This window comes from Petromyzon marinus, chromosome 4 (genome assembly GCF_048934315.1).
Source record: "Petromyzon marinus isolate PM22_M1 ecotype Great Lakes invasive population chromosome 4, UKy_Petmar_22M1.pri1.0, whole genome shotgun sequence".
Taxonomy (NCBI): Eukaryota; Metazoa; Chordata; class Hyperoartia; order Petromyzontiformes; family Petromyzontidae; genus Petromyzon; species Petromyzon marinus.
This window is the reverse complement of record NC_133670.1, coordinates 14148169-14164530: the sequence shown is the minus strand read 5'-3', so window position 1 is coordinate 14164530 and position 16362 is coordinate 14148169. Positions and strand designations below refer to the sequence as shown.

General features: G+C 42.4%; 1 protein-coding gene across 3 annotated transcripts in view; it reads right to left on the bottom strand.

Moving 5' to 3' along the window:
• LOC116938657 (TGF-beta receptor type-1-like) overlaps nucleotides 1–16362 on the bottom strand; it is a 55095-nt gene that overhangs the window by 19019 nt on the left and 19714 nt on the right. For all 3 annotated transcript variants that reach the window (XM_032946079.2, XM_032946078.2, XM_032946080.2), the window contains exon 2: nucleotides 11970–12233. In XM_032946079.2, coding sequence (XP_032801970.1) covers nucleotides 11970–12233 — 264 coding nt within the window. The remainder of the gene's footprint in view (nucleotides 1–11969; nucleotides 12234–16362) is intronic.

Here is a 16362-nt window from a genome sequence, read left to right as displayed (position 1 = left end):
TAAAAACACGCTTTAACGAAATGTACCGTACGAGTAATGGCAGAACTCCACGACTCCAGGAAGTGGCCCCGAGGCTTGCCATAACGTAAGGAACTGTGGTGATTTACAGCCAACGTGAGTTGAGCGTGCACAATTAGACCCAAGCCGAAACATCTCCATATATATAAAAGGCAAAGTTGTGATTATGTGTGTCTGTTCAAAATGTTTAGCGTACTTCCCAACATGCAACAATCTGGAAATTTGCCATGTGGGTACTTTCCAGACTGTACACCATGCAAAAATTATAAAAATACACTTTTTTAGGGGGGGGGGGGTAGCTCAATAATGCATATATATTTTTTGCACGTAAAGTGAGCTGTGATGTCAAATCTGTCACGTCACCCACGCATGTGGAAGCGTAACGCATTGCAGTGTAGTGGTTAGCGCACTGTGTATGTGTCTGTGTGTGTGTCTTTGTGTGTGTGTCTGTCTGTGTGTGTCTGTGTATGTGTCTGTGTGTGTGTCTGTCTGTGTGTCTGTCTGTGTGTGTGTCTGTCTGTGTGCCTGTCTGTGTCTGTGTGTGTGTCTGTGTGTGTGTCTGTGTGGGGAGCGGTAGTGTAGCGGTTAGCGCGCTGCGCTATGAACCTGGCGACCTGGGTTCGATTCCCGCTCACGGCCAACACCAGTGACGATTATCTGAACCGGTCCCGGGCCTCCCCTAGGTCGACTCAGCCTCAAATGAGTACCTGGTGCGGTGTAAACATCGCCACTAGGGAGACAAAGGCGGTCGGGCGTGGTGCTGGCCACCCACCCCCTCGTGTACCGTTCCGGCCTTCATAGGTGCTCGCTAACAGCACTTGCCCCTACAGTCTGTTACAGGCTATATGGGGGATCTTTGTCTTTGTGTGTGTCTGTGTGGAAGTGTAACGCATTGTAGTGTAGTGGTTAGCGCGCTGTGTATGTGTTTGCACAGTCACATAATCACTTTAAGATGTTTTCTTGTTCATGTTTTTTGTTTGTTGCGGTTGCACCCGATTCAAGAGCCGAATGGCTCACAGGGCTATACCAAAATAAATGAACTATGTGTGTGTCTGTCTGTGTGTGGAAGCGTAACGCATTGTAGTGTAGTGGTTAGCGCGCTGTGTATGTGTGTGTCTGTGTGTGTGTCTGTGTGTGTGTGTCTGTGTGTGTGTCTGTCTGTGTGTGGAAGCGTAACGCATTGTAGTGTAGTGGTTAGCGCGCTGTGTATGTGTCTGTGTGTGTCTGTCTGTGTGTGGAAGCGTAACGCATTGTAGTGTAGTGGTTAGCGCGCTGTGTATGTGTGTGTCTGTGTGTGTGTCTGTGTGTCTGTGTGTGTGTGTCTGTGTGTGTCGAAGCGTAACGCATTGTAGTGTAGTGGTTAGCGCGCTGTGTATGTGTCTGTGTGTGTCTGTGTATGTGTGTGTGGAAGCGTAACGCATTGTAGTGTAGTGGTTAGCGCGCTGTGTATGTGTCTGTGTGTGTCTGTGTATGTGTGTGTGGAAGCGTAACGCATTGTAGTGTAGTGGTTAGCGCGCTGTGTATGTGTCTGTGTGTCTGTCTGTGTGTGTGTCTGTGTGTGTGTCTGTGTGTGTGTCTGTCTGTGTCTGTGTGTCTGTGTGTGTGTGGAAGCGTAACGCATTGTAGTGTAGTGGGTAGCGCGCTGCACTACGAACCCGGCCACCCGAGTTCGATTCCTGCTCACGGCTACCACTGGTCACGATTAGTTCAACCGCTTCTGGGCCTCCCCTAGGTCGACTCAGCCTCAAACGAGTAACTGGTGTGTGAACATCGCCACTGGGGAGACAAAGGCGGCCAGGCGTGATGGATCCAAGTCCCGCGCGAAGCCGGGTAGTACAGCTAGTAATATATAACAAAGAATGTTTAAAAATATATATATTTTTATGATAGAATATAGTATAGTCATCAGTATGACATAAGTATACCAAGTTTTCAGTCAATACCACATTGGTGAGTGGGTTAAAATTAAGTTACAATATTTGAGGATACAACAGAGTGAGTTAAATAACAGGGTGTAATAAAAAAAGATTCAATTGCTCCCATTAGACTGGAGTCTCAAGTGACACTCATCTAGAAGATTTGGCAGGGATTTATTATGACCAACGAAGTGGGTCATAATAAAATAGAATGAAAAACTGGTGGTGATGGCCAGTGGTGGAAACTAATGAGATAGGCAGGGCTTTCATCCAGCAGTACATAGTTCACAGATTATGTAAATTGTATGATTATTTTCACTTTTCGATCAAGCAAAGCAATAATCGATCGCTTCATTGATTACTTCCAAGTTAACGGTTTCAGCTCTCATTGAAACAAAAAGCTATTTTACATATTGCATTGCACAAAAAAAAACATCTGTTGCGTGTCAAGATAAATGTCACAGCACCAAGCGGCATCATGCTCAGATGACCGCTGTCAAAGTAAATTGTTCTGCAGACGTTCTCCATATCTGCAAAGGCCAATTGCACCAGTGTTTCTTTTCTCAGAATGAAAACGGTTTTTGTCTTATTTTAGCCCTGCAAATGACGCTCTATAACGGCAGACCTATACATGCTCTTGCACCGCTTGCTCGTGCACGCTCGTACGCCATACGGAAGCAGCTTGAAACAAATGAATGCATATTGTGTCTGCTGTGAGCAAATTGCACGACAGCGTTTACGAACTACGCATACGTTAAAAAGAACACAACACAAATATATGCCTTCCTCAAGCAAAGGTGGGGGACATTTTGTGTCGCCAGCACACCAGTGACCCCCCTCCCGTCCATTTTCTAATCCCTTAAACGTGCCCTTTCACGTGAAACCTTCCCCTCCCCCACTCCTTCTACGCCCTTTCCCCCCCCCAGCTCTATACAGGCCCCCTCCTCCCCCAGCCTCTCATCGAACAGCCCATGCCCCAAAATGGCACTGCTCAGCCCTCACGACGGTCGAAACAGTCGTAATAACCCAGTTGCAGAAAATCCACGTGTGCCGTGACCCTCCGCCTAAAGTAGAGGCCACCTTCGTTGCACGGGATGACACGTGCAAAATGGAGCCACAGCACAACAAGCGCTCAATTAGGTCCGAGCCCACTGCTCCTATAATTCCACCCTTCGGGTCAACTGCATACTTTTTTTGGAAGGTCACATGCAAGAAGGTTGCTTTAGCGGACGCCAAATGAAACCGCGGTCGGCGGATCGGTGCCGCAGCATGTCCAACAAAAATGGACCGTGCATTAGCAGCAAGAGCAGCAACACGGTGAAATTACATTTTATAAATAGAGTGGGAATCTTCAAACAAGGCAAACAGGAATAAGCCCCGTGTTAGAAAGGGTGTTATGCAATGCAAACTATGACTGCAGATGTAAATTATTAAGTGGGAGACCATATTCCATCTCGACTACATAAGACACCCTAACATCCGAACCTATAAACAATTACACTCATGCTTACTGAGTTTGTGGAGTTACCTTAATTGTCTGTTACCCTGTAAATGTACACCCGTGGCACCAGGGTCTCTTCAAGATTAGGTCAAAATTACTTGCTTAATACATCCAAATTGTATTATGCATCGCAAAGCTGGCATCGTGTGTATTTATTAATGGTGTGACGACACAAAATAAATTCCTACTCAGAATCTCTATCTGTAATTGTCCTGGAGGAATCCTATAAGCCTTGAGACTCTTTTTCACAGATGTCCACTATGAGTGAGATACATCAACAAACAATGAAACGAGCACAAGACAGAAAAAAGCTTAGCAAGTCGCTAAAAATAAATATAAAGTGTAGAAGTGCAAATTGCACAAAAACGAAAAATTCCTGCCAATTTGTCAACCCCGAATGCATCAACTTGTGTGTCAGGATTTGCACATGTTCTACAAGTGCAGTTCATGCGATCCCTGCAGCCACTCGCAGCACTACAATGCACTGCAATGTTCAAATGTATACATTCTTTAATAAAATACATTTGTTGGCAGGGACGACAATGCAGGCCCAAAAACAGAGTTACAATGCAAAGTGAGATGTGACCACATCCAGAATGAACAATGGGTGGTTCAGAAGCACACAGGCCACTTGATTCCTGCGAGCATGGCAACACAGATGAAAAACATGAAATGTTTGGTTTTGGCAGTGATTTTCAATCTCGTATTTTCAAGGGTGAACCCGGTGAACCCTACAAACGGTCTTTCATTGTTTTGACATCACAGACACTCCCAAAAATGTCAGGGCTGCTGCAGACTCTGTTGCAAAGTAAATGTGCAATGAAATGCATTCATAAATATACCGCTGATTGTATGTATGTTGAACTTTCGCACCGTACTTAGCTAACCGTGCTAATGGCTGATATAAATTCGACTGTAGCGGAGGCGTCAGAGAGTAGGGGACGGTGCTAGTATCTACGTTTCGTGGAAATGCATTAGATCTAAGGTGGCCACCCTTGAGGTACAAATACAACCGAGACATATTGTGGGATGAAGAATTTCTCACGATATTAGAAGAGGGGAGATCTACGGATAAATGTATTGTCTGGCGTGGTGTATTAATCCGCAACTGACAAAAACCGAGACCATTTTTAATCTTTCGATTTAAAGCTTTCGTGACTGCAATGATTCATCTTCTTTGGTTCTTTCGGTAAAGTCACGTAGAATGAGAATAAAATAATAAATTGATTAAATAAAATAACACAATAATATTCTCACGACGTTTCTGTCTGGTAGGACAGCGCTGTCCTACCGCGCTGTCCTACCAGACAGACAGTCTCTCCTACCAGACAGTCTCGTCCCTTCACCTGATGAAGGCTGCTTGTGTTGTGGCCAAAACGTCGTGAGAATATTATTGTGTTATTTTATTTTATCAATTTATTATTTTATTCGCATTCTACGTGACTTTACCGAAAGAACCAAAGAACATTTTTAATGTATCGGACTCTATGTGCCGGTATCATGATGATGGAAACAAAATGTGGCTATACCCTTTCTGGTAATTAAAAGGTGGGGGGGGGGGGGACCACAAGCGTGTGTGGCTAATACAGACTGGATGCCTTGCAATCAACATTTATTTGGTGTTTGAACATCTTAACTATCGCCTGTATTAGTGTCAGAAATGGTAAAGGTGCTATTTATCACCATGTTTTACATCTCTGGAAGACTTGCTATCTCAAAAAAAAGAGGACGATCCTGGGGAAAACCAGGAGAAAGGGGCAACCCCTAAATGTACCCCGTTGCTTCTTTTGCCCACGTGATGCCTGCGGATTCTGATTGAGAAACTGTCATTACACTTCTTAGATGTTTGCCTAGGATGAGCACATTTATAGCCCCAACACAGATCAGCAAGTGATGGCGTGGAAAGGATGCGGCCACACTGGAGCAGTTTTGAGGTTCCAAAATCTTCCGCTAACATCGTTAAACAAGAGCTGCAATTAAGTGATGCACCGATTAATCGGTTAAGATCGATACTTGCACTAACGTTACACTATCGAATCCCACGTGTAAGATTCTACATTTTATTCGTTTTTGCATGTCCATCGTCATGGTTTACGTCGCTCCTGCAGCCACCAGAGGCGTCAAACATTTGCTGCAATGTTAAATAAAAAAGTTTTTAAAAACACGCTTTTATGAAATGTACTAGTAATGGCAGAACTCCACGACTCCAGGAAGTGGCCCCGAAGCTTGCCATAACGTAAGGGGACCGTGGCCAATTACAGCCAACGTCAGTTGAGCGTGGACAATTAGACCCAAGCCGAAACATAACATATAAAAAATAACGTTTAAAAATATATATTTTTATTTTTATGATAGAATATAGTATTGTCATCAGTATGACATAAGTATACCAAGTTTGCAGTCGATTCCACATTGGGAAGTGGGTTAAAATTGAGTTGCAAGATTTGAGGATACAACGACAACAACAACAACAAGAACAGACAGAGTGAGTTAAACGAAAGCATGTAAAGGAACTGATTCTTGAATCAAACAGCAATCGTGCATCGCAACAATTCACCCTCACTGTGTAGGAGGCATCTAATGGTGCATCATTTAATCGGTGATATGTATTCCTCTATCCAAGAAGCTCGCAGCATGTGATGTAATATTTTATTATATATTACTTGTGCAATACACACAATATGCAAATGTTACATTAAGGCTAAAAGAGAGTGCACGAACTGTGCAAATGAGGAAAACCCCACAATAACAATGTAAGGGTCATGTAAGGAACAACAAAGTTATCTTACCAAATAATAATTCATATGCATTTGGACTCCCTTTCACAAACAAGATGGTAAACATTTCACACAAAAAAATTCATGAATAAAATCAGCAAAGGGAATCATGACCATTCATTGCACTACTCGAGGGGTGAATTATTTGCCTTTTGTCCAAGGTTCAAGTCATGAGGGGTAGATGGGTACATGTCAACCATTTTGTCAATCCACTGCTGGATGAAGCCTCCCTACGACGTTGCAAGTTGTAGAAGTTTATTTGAACATACGTCACTCCGCTGGACTGTGCACATTCTAAGGCAGAGAGCAAAGTACAACACAATTAATTTTGTTGCACTACCCCTCGGCTGCTCACTGCATGTCCTAGAAGCAGCTTATAACATCTGTTTTGTGAATGGTTAGTCACCCGTCAAAGCACAAAGCAGCCCCAATGCTGCTCAAGAGATCCGATAAGATAATTCCAGGTAATTAGTTAATGGGTGATCAGAGCTACAGCATGTAAATTAAGATAATACCGTGTATTTCTTATAAACGATTAATGACGGGTCCCACATATGTGCTAGCAGCAACCAGACAGATTAACATGCTGTTGACATTTTCATGCAGCACTATATGTTTCCAAGAAGCATATAAACATGTTTTTCTAATGTATATGCCAAGGCAAGTATGTCTGCAATGTAGATTAGTAACAAAATGAAGACCATATGAAAGCAAATATATCAGTGCATTAATATTTACCAGGTTGATATTCACTTTCAAGAGTTGGCTGCTCTTTACCGAGACCACAACCATAAAAAAACCAAAGCATTCATAAGGCACCTTGCAGGAAAAAGGCCCTCGCAAAGCATTTAACAAAACCAGGTGAAAAATATTGTGATTACAAACTGAGACATAGGGAGACAAAATGAACAAACACACGTCTCATTGCTGATGAATTCAAAGCGTTGGTAGCCTTATTGAACAGCTAAGACAGCAGGCGTGATTAAAAAATGCACAATGAATCAGCAGAGCTTACCCAGTGTGGTAAGGAGTTACATAGGTAGGAGAATAATATAATGAGGTTCCTATTACCGTTAGTATTCATCTTGAACTGAGTAATTATACATAGTCCAGCATCTTGGGACAGGTTCACATTTTTATTAGAAGTTTAAGAAAACATAATGTATTAAAAAAAAACAAATTTCTATAGCGTAATTCATACAATTGTATCTCAAAATGCTATACAATAACTGCCACATTCCCATCAAAGCAGGGGCTAAAGCCATTGGATTAGAACTTGGGAATAAGATTCTTAAGCAGGAGAAATCAACAAAATGACATGCAATAAGCAAGGTGACTGTCTAAAAACTTCACAAAAAGATGTTTACAGTGTTAATGATGTCGAAATCTCAGTTCCTTGTACTAATCAAGAGCATCATCCACTGACCAACACCCCAGAATACACTCCCATCACCTCGCACAAACCAAGATACCTTATAGGGGCATGGTCATATGTCGGATAGTTGCAATCAACTGCGGCCCGTTAAACCAAATGAAGATCGACAATGCAGGATACATTTATCAAGAAGAGCCGAGGTGGACGAAATGGTTTTCACTGGGATTTAAACAATGGAACAGAATGGATCTTGCTGAATATACAGTGCAAGTGTATTCCAGACTCTGGGAGCTACAAATGTAAATGACCGTCCACCCCACAGACTGCCATTATATTCTGGGTGTAGTGAGCAACTCTAGGCCAGATAAGCAATGGGACTCAGGCAGGAGTGTAGGCATAAATTAGAGAAGATAAACAGAGGGCAGTCCATGCAGAATCTGTAAACAGTAAAATAAGACAGGTGTGAGCGGTGGTGCAGCGATTTGTGCATTGCAATATCAACCTGAAGTGTGATTGCCAGCCAGAGCTAACATCAGTCACGAATAATATCTGATCAAGTCATAGCCCCCCCACATCCTGCCGACTTCACCAACCCAAACTGGCCAGCATCATGTCATGGGGAGGCCTTAATTAATCCATCAGTGGATTGACAGGGCTGTTAAGTATTCCTATAACTATGATAGTATCCAGTAAGTGAGTGGTTTCTGGTGAAGTTCATGTGAATGGTGAGTGGTGAAGTGAGTGTCTTATACGTATCAGAGAGCAGATGTCCGGTGAGTGTCACATGATCAACCTCATGTGCTCTGAAAATGGGCCATTGCCAAAACGTCACCTGTTAAATATTTTTTTTTCTTTTACAGCGGTGTTATTGATAACAAAAAATAATGACAAGAGACCCAGGCAGGTTAGTGACGTGAGCAAAGCTAGTCCACATTTTTTCAACATCATGCACACTACGTTCATCTACTAATTATTCAAAATAACCAAGGCAAATACATTTTCAGGAATTACATGCTCCTTCTCATACACAACAGAGCTCAGAATTAAGATTCCTTCCCCGTTTACATTACTGGTGAAGGCTTCACGTGAATCTCTTGTTCAATCCCTAGGACACATTGGTGGCAGGCACTCAACATGCACAAGACACTCTCTTTGGTTCTATTCGGTAAAGTCACGTAAAAAAACAACAACAAAAAATTCACGACGTTTCGAACACAACACAAGTGGCCTTCATCAGTTGAAGGGACCGGACTGTCTAGAGAACAGTCTGATGAAGGCCACTTGTGTTGTGGCCGAAACGTCGTGAATTTTTGTTGTTGTTTTTTTACGTGACTTTACCGAATAGAACCAAAGAGTATGGATCCTTGCAGTCACGAAAGCTTTAAATCTAGAAATGTACAAGACATTGATGGCTTCCCAATTATTACAAAACCAAATGAGTACAAAGCATGCATCTTAATAAGGTTGTCCATGTCTAAGTAATACGCTTCAGATTAGTCTTCCCATGTAGGCTCAATGTACCTTGCAATTACTTACGATCATAATTATTAATGCCTCTGCATGGTAATGAATGGTGTGGTTGAATTTTAATGTGATGTCTATGACGAGCGATCCTCACCCAGGATTGTCATTTGCAGTGACCTGGTCATGTTTTTTTAAACCTTCCCATGAACCCAATTGTTGGATGCTCCGTTGGTGCAATTGTTTAGTCACTAAAAATTAACAAGCCACTGAAAAATAAAGGACTTTCACAAAAAAACTGGATACAAACCCAATGGCAGAGAAAATAATACTCTGACAGCGGTTTGAATAACAGTGTGCAATTAACAGTCAAGGGCTCATTATTTTAATTACTACGAAAAAGCAAGCTTCCTCTTCCATGGTAATTTAACCCAACACTCTTTGCGTATACCAGCTCATTTACATACGCAAATGGCAGTTGAAATATGCTGGTACATCACTATAATCCCCGTAATTGCAAATTTACATGGAGTATAAAAAACGACAGCACTAATAATTTTATCATAGTAGAGGTTTTTGGGTTAGATCCCGTAAATATATAAATGTGTCATTAAAACCCACCACCACCCGACACAGCCAACTAGTAAGGGTTGTCACATAAACAGAACGTGGCCAATTCGTCACTAGTACAGCACACCGGTGGAGTGTAGTGTATAGTGTAGTGTATAGTAGTGTAATGTATAGTAGTGTAGTGTTTAGTAGTGTAATGTATAGTAGTGTAGTGTATAGTGTAGTGTATAGTGTAGTATACTAGTACAGCACACCGGTGTGTTGGAGAGCCAAGCCACAACATTTACAAACTGAGTACGGTGTTTCGCCAGTAATTACAACTAGCTTCATCAGACGACAGCCAGATTTGTGGAGAAGTCTTACTGTTTCGTTCCTTATATAGGAGGCGTAGATGTGTTGACCACCCCTTCTGTGCTCTTGCACAACGTGGATATTGGTCGCGAAAGCCTACGTGTTAACCTGACTTAATAATTTTACTTTGAAATTACTGCAAGGCCAAATCATCAACCATGTTCTATCCACTGCTGAATAAGAATCTCCTACAAGCTACTGACATCCCTCAAGGTCATGTGATGCCAAAATTAATTTCGCTCCTCGGCATGAGCTGATTTTTCACTCCATCTCGGTAGTGGTCATCCTCTCGCGCGTGTTTCCTCTTTTGGCTGCCATTCCATGATCCCGTCAAAGCTCACTTACAATTGTTGAGTCAATAAGATATCTAATTTTCAACTGTTTTCTAAACCATGCGTTCTTCTTTTTACCTCCGTGTAACTTCCAGTGTGCATCCCTCCGTGATCATTTCCATATTTTTCAGCATTTGTTCTGTTTTCTTTGTCAGCATCCATGTTTATGATTCATATCATAGCAGGTTACATGTGTAGTGAGCGACTTCCGGGACACGTCGAGTAGAAGGCGTCTTATTTATTAAGAGCACGCTGGGCGATATATTGTGCAACGCAGCTACACATAGACGATCCTAACACGTAGCCCCGCCTCCGGCTTCGCAATGTAAGCTGTTTGACCAGCGCAGCGACGGAGACGGAGAGAGTCTTCCAGAAGGTCAGCCACGTGGTCGGAGACAAAGAGATGACGACGAGCAGCGACGCAGCCAGGACCCGCAACAGCCATGAACCTCTGGTTCGGTCTCCCTTATATCTGCCCCGGCACGGCCAAGCTCCACCTCTGGCCACGCCCCCTTTTCAAAACCTTCGAGCTGGTTCCCGGAGCTTCTCGACCGACTCCACCTTTCACCTTTACCCGAGATACACCCTCCTTATAATAAGGCATTATGTAATGCAGCCATGACCGTAATTACCACTCCCGGCAGGTGTCACCCTGTCATTACACATGCAGCGAGTTAAAATCTGTCTTGTTGTTTATCCTTATCAAATATACTTTATTTTTTCCAGGGGTTCTACCTTGTGACATTTGGTCAATTTGTTTTGTTTCAACGTGGAAAATAAGCAGTTTCATGAATGTTAATGTATTCTAGTGGAAAACACTCAAAAATCCAGAAGGACAGTTGAACAACCTGTACTGGCCACATCATAGCATTTCAAATCGTTATTGATGATGGCCTCTGTGCAATCCAGCATCCCAACCTTTAAAGAGTCACATTACTTAAGTGTTTGGGTGGAAATATTCGAGAGATGGCCAAGTAACGGCCGAGGCTAGAGCGCTGTGCTGGCCCAGCGGATGTCCTGGGCTTGCTAATCTGGGGCAGCCCCCCATTAGGAAAACGAGTTCCCAAGTGCAAAAAGTTGATCCATTTTGGCCCAGGCACCAATGACTGCACAAAAACATCTATGATATAAAATTTGGCTTTACAATGTGGCGAGAGTTCAGAATGGATTATTTAGTTCATGATAATGCCGATAGCACAAATGGAATCATATTTTGGTAAAATCCCAAAGTATGTTTTTTCACAGAAATGCATTAATCCATGTGCTCTCCACCTCAGCAACAAAGATCTGGTGAAGCCCCAAGTCAATATTTACCCTCTACTGCCTGTATTGGCCTCTCGATCCCCTAGCTTGTTCAAGTCAGTGTTTACTCTTCTCTATTACAATGAACGGTGCTGTTTGTTGCTGGCCGCTTCACGTTTTGGGCATGTGCTCAGCAAATGCATAAAAAAATAGCCCATGCTCAAGTTCTACCTCTTCTCCTTTGCCTATGACTTCTGCACATCGCCAATGCTTTTGGACAGCATTTTGATACTCCATAAATCCAAACTTTAATTTTAACAGGTGTATGCCACCGTGCATGGCCCAGGCTGGATTGTAATTTATGTCCCATGCATTCCAAACAATAGTATATATAAAAAATAACTATTCTACCGGAGGGAAACTCACCCACGAGTGGTGGTAAGGTGATGTCGACCATGTTGCAGAAGTCCGTGTTGCAGCAGTGCACGTTGGTAACCTGCACCTCGCGATCGTAGGAGCTGACGCACATGAAGGGGCGGTCGGGGGGCACGAGACGCTCACGTGGGATGCACTCGCGGATGTGCGTCAGCCCCACCGGGCTCCGCCTGCGCATGGCCGATGCCAGGCATGCGCCATCCGTCACGCAAGTGTAGTTGTCCGAGACGCAGTGGTGGCAGAAGCACTTCAATGCTGCACCAAGAATCACAGAAAAGAAAGGGAAAATATGTCATTGTAACGTTAAGCACTTTGCGTATTCATTTAAAAAAGCAAAAAAAAACCTTACAACCATGTCACCCTGAATGTGCCTGATCATGTCAAATCTCAGAAGCTAAGTATGTTCGATCTTGGATAGTACGTAGATGAGATACTGCCAGGGAGGACCAAGTGTTATAGGTACACGCTGTGAAGTGGCCAAGAGATGACACTACAGCAATGGATTCTTGAATCTATTTTTGTGAGCCTTTCCATGTTACCTCCTGGAAACCTTAAGATTGATTGAGGCTATCCTGGGTAAATGCAGTACATTATTCTTAGTATCTGCAACCAAATACATGGAAGAGAATGTGCAGATATTTATTTTCAGAATATGAAAGCCTTTACTCATGGGAGACTTGTCCCATGAGCAAAGGCTTTCATATACTTCGAATGCATACATTTCAGAAAATATTGCGAAGGGATGTTTAAATTTACTCAATGATTGATAATCATTTCACAAGAGGCCTTAAAACTACAGCAAGGCCAGAGGGCAACGTTTTACTCAAAGAGCAATAGAAGTCCGGAACCAGCTGCCCATACAACACACGGTGGAGGCTGATTCACCAGGACTCTTCAAGAAATGGTTCGATGCGACACTAGAATCAATCTGCTATTCACAATCGAATGAGCTAGATGGATCGAATGACACTTTTGCGTTTGTAATTTTTCTTACGTTACATTCTTAACAGTAGAAAATGTACTAAAGCATAACAATAAGAGGATAAATTTTGAATATAATAAGAAGATAGCTTCAATATAGTTATGTTGTTGTGAGAAAAAAAATCTGCAACTCTCTTCCTCATGTTGTTATACAACCTGCAGTCACACAAATGAGAGCAATTGCAGCATTTCCAAATAGTTTCAAAACGCACCAGGTCACTTGTTGTTCGATAGCTGCAAAAGCTTCCAAAAATCTGGCAGAGAACATCACTCTCGGCCCCAGAGAAGTGTCACATCCAGACATTGAGTGACCCGTCAAGTAATTTTATGTTATTTCAACAGAGAGAGCTGACTATAAATAGTCTGACCAGTTTCACAACAAAACAAATATTTTGATTATCCTTGGCCAGCGCTCATGTTTAATTAAAACATGTTGGAAATGTGTTACAAAAAAGTAAATCTTAGGAGGACCTGACACAGCTTTCGTGTTTCCTGAAATACTTTAAAATGAATTATCCAGCAACGGAGACATTGAACATGTGATTTTTTAAAAGTTTTGCAATAACCTTACAAACGGTAAATAGATCTTAATTATTATTAAAACCCTATTTTCGGACAAATTGGATATAGAAGTCAGAGACTTGCTGGTAATCAGATTAACATGGTCGAGAATGCAATCATCCTTATCCTCGACATTGCTCCCTTGCACCCAAATTCAATGTATGTGCAGTACTCTAATATTTTGCTAAAATCGTAACACTATTTTGTATTGTTTGCTGTTTTGAGATGTTCAGTGTTTTGAGATAGTTATTTTCAAAGGAAAACGTTCTCGTCTGCACTCAGAGGAAATTGCATGTCAATGCCTCTTTCAGCAGTGTGAAATCATCCACTGTATTTTCTGATCGACATTTTCACAGGCTGTCTGCGGGGTGGGAGATGTACGGCGGGTGACCGATGATGCTCACGGACCAGTCGACAAAGGATTTCAAAGCAAACATGAATTTCATTGGAAATTAATTTAAAGGAGGCTTGCAGAGCACACAAAATGGTTTACAGTGTACCCTTACTGAAGAGAAGGCACCGACTCAACTCGGAGAACCTCCACGCGACGAGCACACACACATGCTACACGCTGTGTGTAGTCTCGCCCAGTCTTGAGCCTGAAGGATGCTCTCTCACAAGGACAGCCACAGCTTCTTGTTCCCCTCGCTTCTTGGCTACCTTCTAATTTTGTTGCCCACCTCAGGTCGCTCATGGCTGTGCAGATTCACCCAATCTTGGGCACCCCATGGTCAGGACTATATGGCACAATAACGTGATGTTTGTGTGCTGTTATACATCAATCTTTTAGGTAATTACAATATCACAGTTACATGATTTAATCCCATCTCTCGGTGAAAGCTGTTGCTTATAAAATTACACTTCACCTGACATAGACAAATGTTCCATCTCTCCTCCTCGGAACACCATCAGCAGCAGCTACAAGGCTTTATAAAGACGTTGTCTCTGGACTGCAGAGCCATGCCTGTTTTATATGGTTCTTCCTGGTGTAGCTAAATTGTCACTTGTGATCCAACTATCTGTTTCATCCATCTCTCGCACCTCCGATTAACATGGTTGGCTACGTACAGTGTGAAAGAAGTTCAACATATGTACATCTCCATCATGGCACCATCTAGTCGGTAATTCAAGGGACTCATGGGTTTGTCAGATCTGTAGTGACACCGGCCAAATCTTGCAGGCCTATTACAATGCAGTGGAATATTATGGTTGGCAAAACGGGCCTTCATCGCCTACCTGTTTCTGATTATGGTGATGAGGTTGATGAGGTGCACACATGGGCACTTACAATGCCCATTCTGTCTTTCAATGACCATGTGCCTTGTGTAATCCACCCCTCATTTATGCCCAATAATCCCTGTCACACTGTACATGCTCCTTGCTATAGCTTATTAAAACGGATTCCGAATTTTTGAGTTACAGAGAGTTGCTTCCATTAGTCTGCTCTGCAAGAGTTATTTGTTTTCACGGTTGTCCCTTAACGGTCTGCATGAGTGAACCAGTCTGCCCTCTGCATCCACCTCCTGGCAGATAATGTATAAAGTGATGATGAGCAGCATGCTTGAGGCATCTGCTGCTCAAACTATAGCCGAGGACCTGGATGATTTAAGCACTGAAGCAGCGAGATGCTACGCACACGACCAGCATATGAATGTGTATGCAAGAAAGTTACTGAAGCTGCGAGCAATATGTAACCAGGACCAAACTGATTTTGATATTCAAAACAAAGTTGCCTTTGAGAGAATTGTCTATGTTGTGTTGTATGGGGCAGATTCATGTGTCAGCGAATGTCCAGATGGTTGGTGAAAACACGCCAATTATATGCATCACCATGGGGCAAATCATCAGCGTAATGTGATCTTCCCATTTTGTCATGATGTAAATCTGACCCTACGTACGTTATGGTTCTACCCCTAGCCTTGCATGATACCAACAGAAATGAATTCTGTAGCATTGCCTCTGCAAGCATTAATATTACTGCGCTATCATGTTTAGTCGTTTATTTATAGGCGAGGCCTGAGAAATTATATATTGAAACTCAAAATCCCATCTGCAATGCAGTCATTCATCCACATAGCTATTCCACGGCTGGAATCGTTTTTATTTATTTTGTGAGATAATTAAATTTGACAATTAATGATGTAATTATAATTCAGTGTGACCTGAAGTGATGTTTTTTTTAAATTGCGGATCGAAAGCATGGTGCATACACCAGAAGAATTGTAGCACATTTCAGTGATGCAGAAATAATTCACTTATTCACACTTATGAAACCTCATGTGAAAAATTCTGTGATCTACAACCAGCAACTGATAAACGAGTGCCATAATAAGTGGGCCCTAATCACCTCACATACCGAGCAACATGTCAGCATATTACACTGGGAAATTACCAAGGGGCGTGATCCAGTTAAATGTGCATGCATGACGAGAGGACCTCACTTATACTACAGTACCACATTTATACCACCGAGTCATGTTTAAAGCCCACCACACGTTGATATCGCCATGCTCTCACGAATCCAGCACCCTGTAGACGGTGTCGCTTACAGCTACATTAAGACTCCACATCTACAAATCAATAATAACTGTACGTGTGAAATGCGATGCGTACACGTTTAGATTACAGTACAAATGCTGCTTCGGATTCGTAATGAAGAATGACAAGGAAACTGTTAGCTTTTATGTCCAATTCATTTAAGATTGGCATAAAGTTGAATTAATAAATGTATTATCTTTGTATTAAGTCATTCCAGCAGCCAAATTCTCAATTGTGCTCAATAGCTTGAAACCATCAATTGAACTGTATGATAAAAAAAATACCTACTGCCCAGTTTCTCACA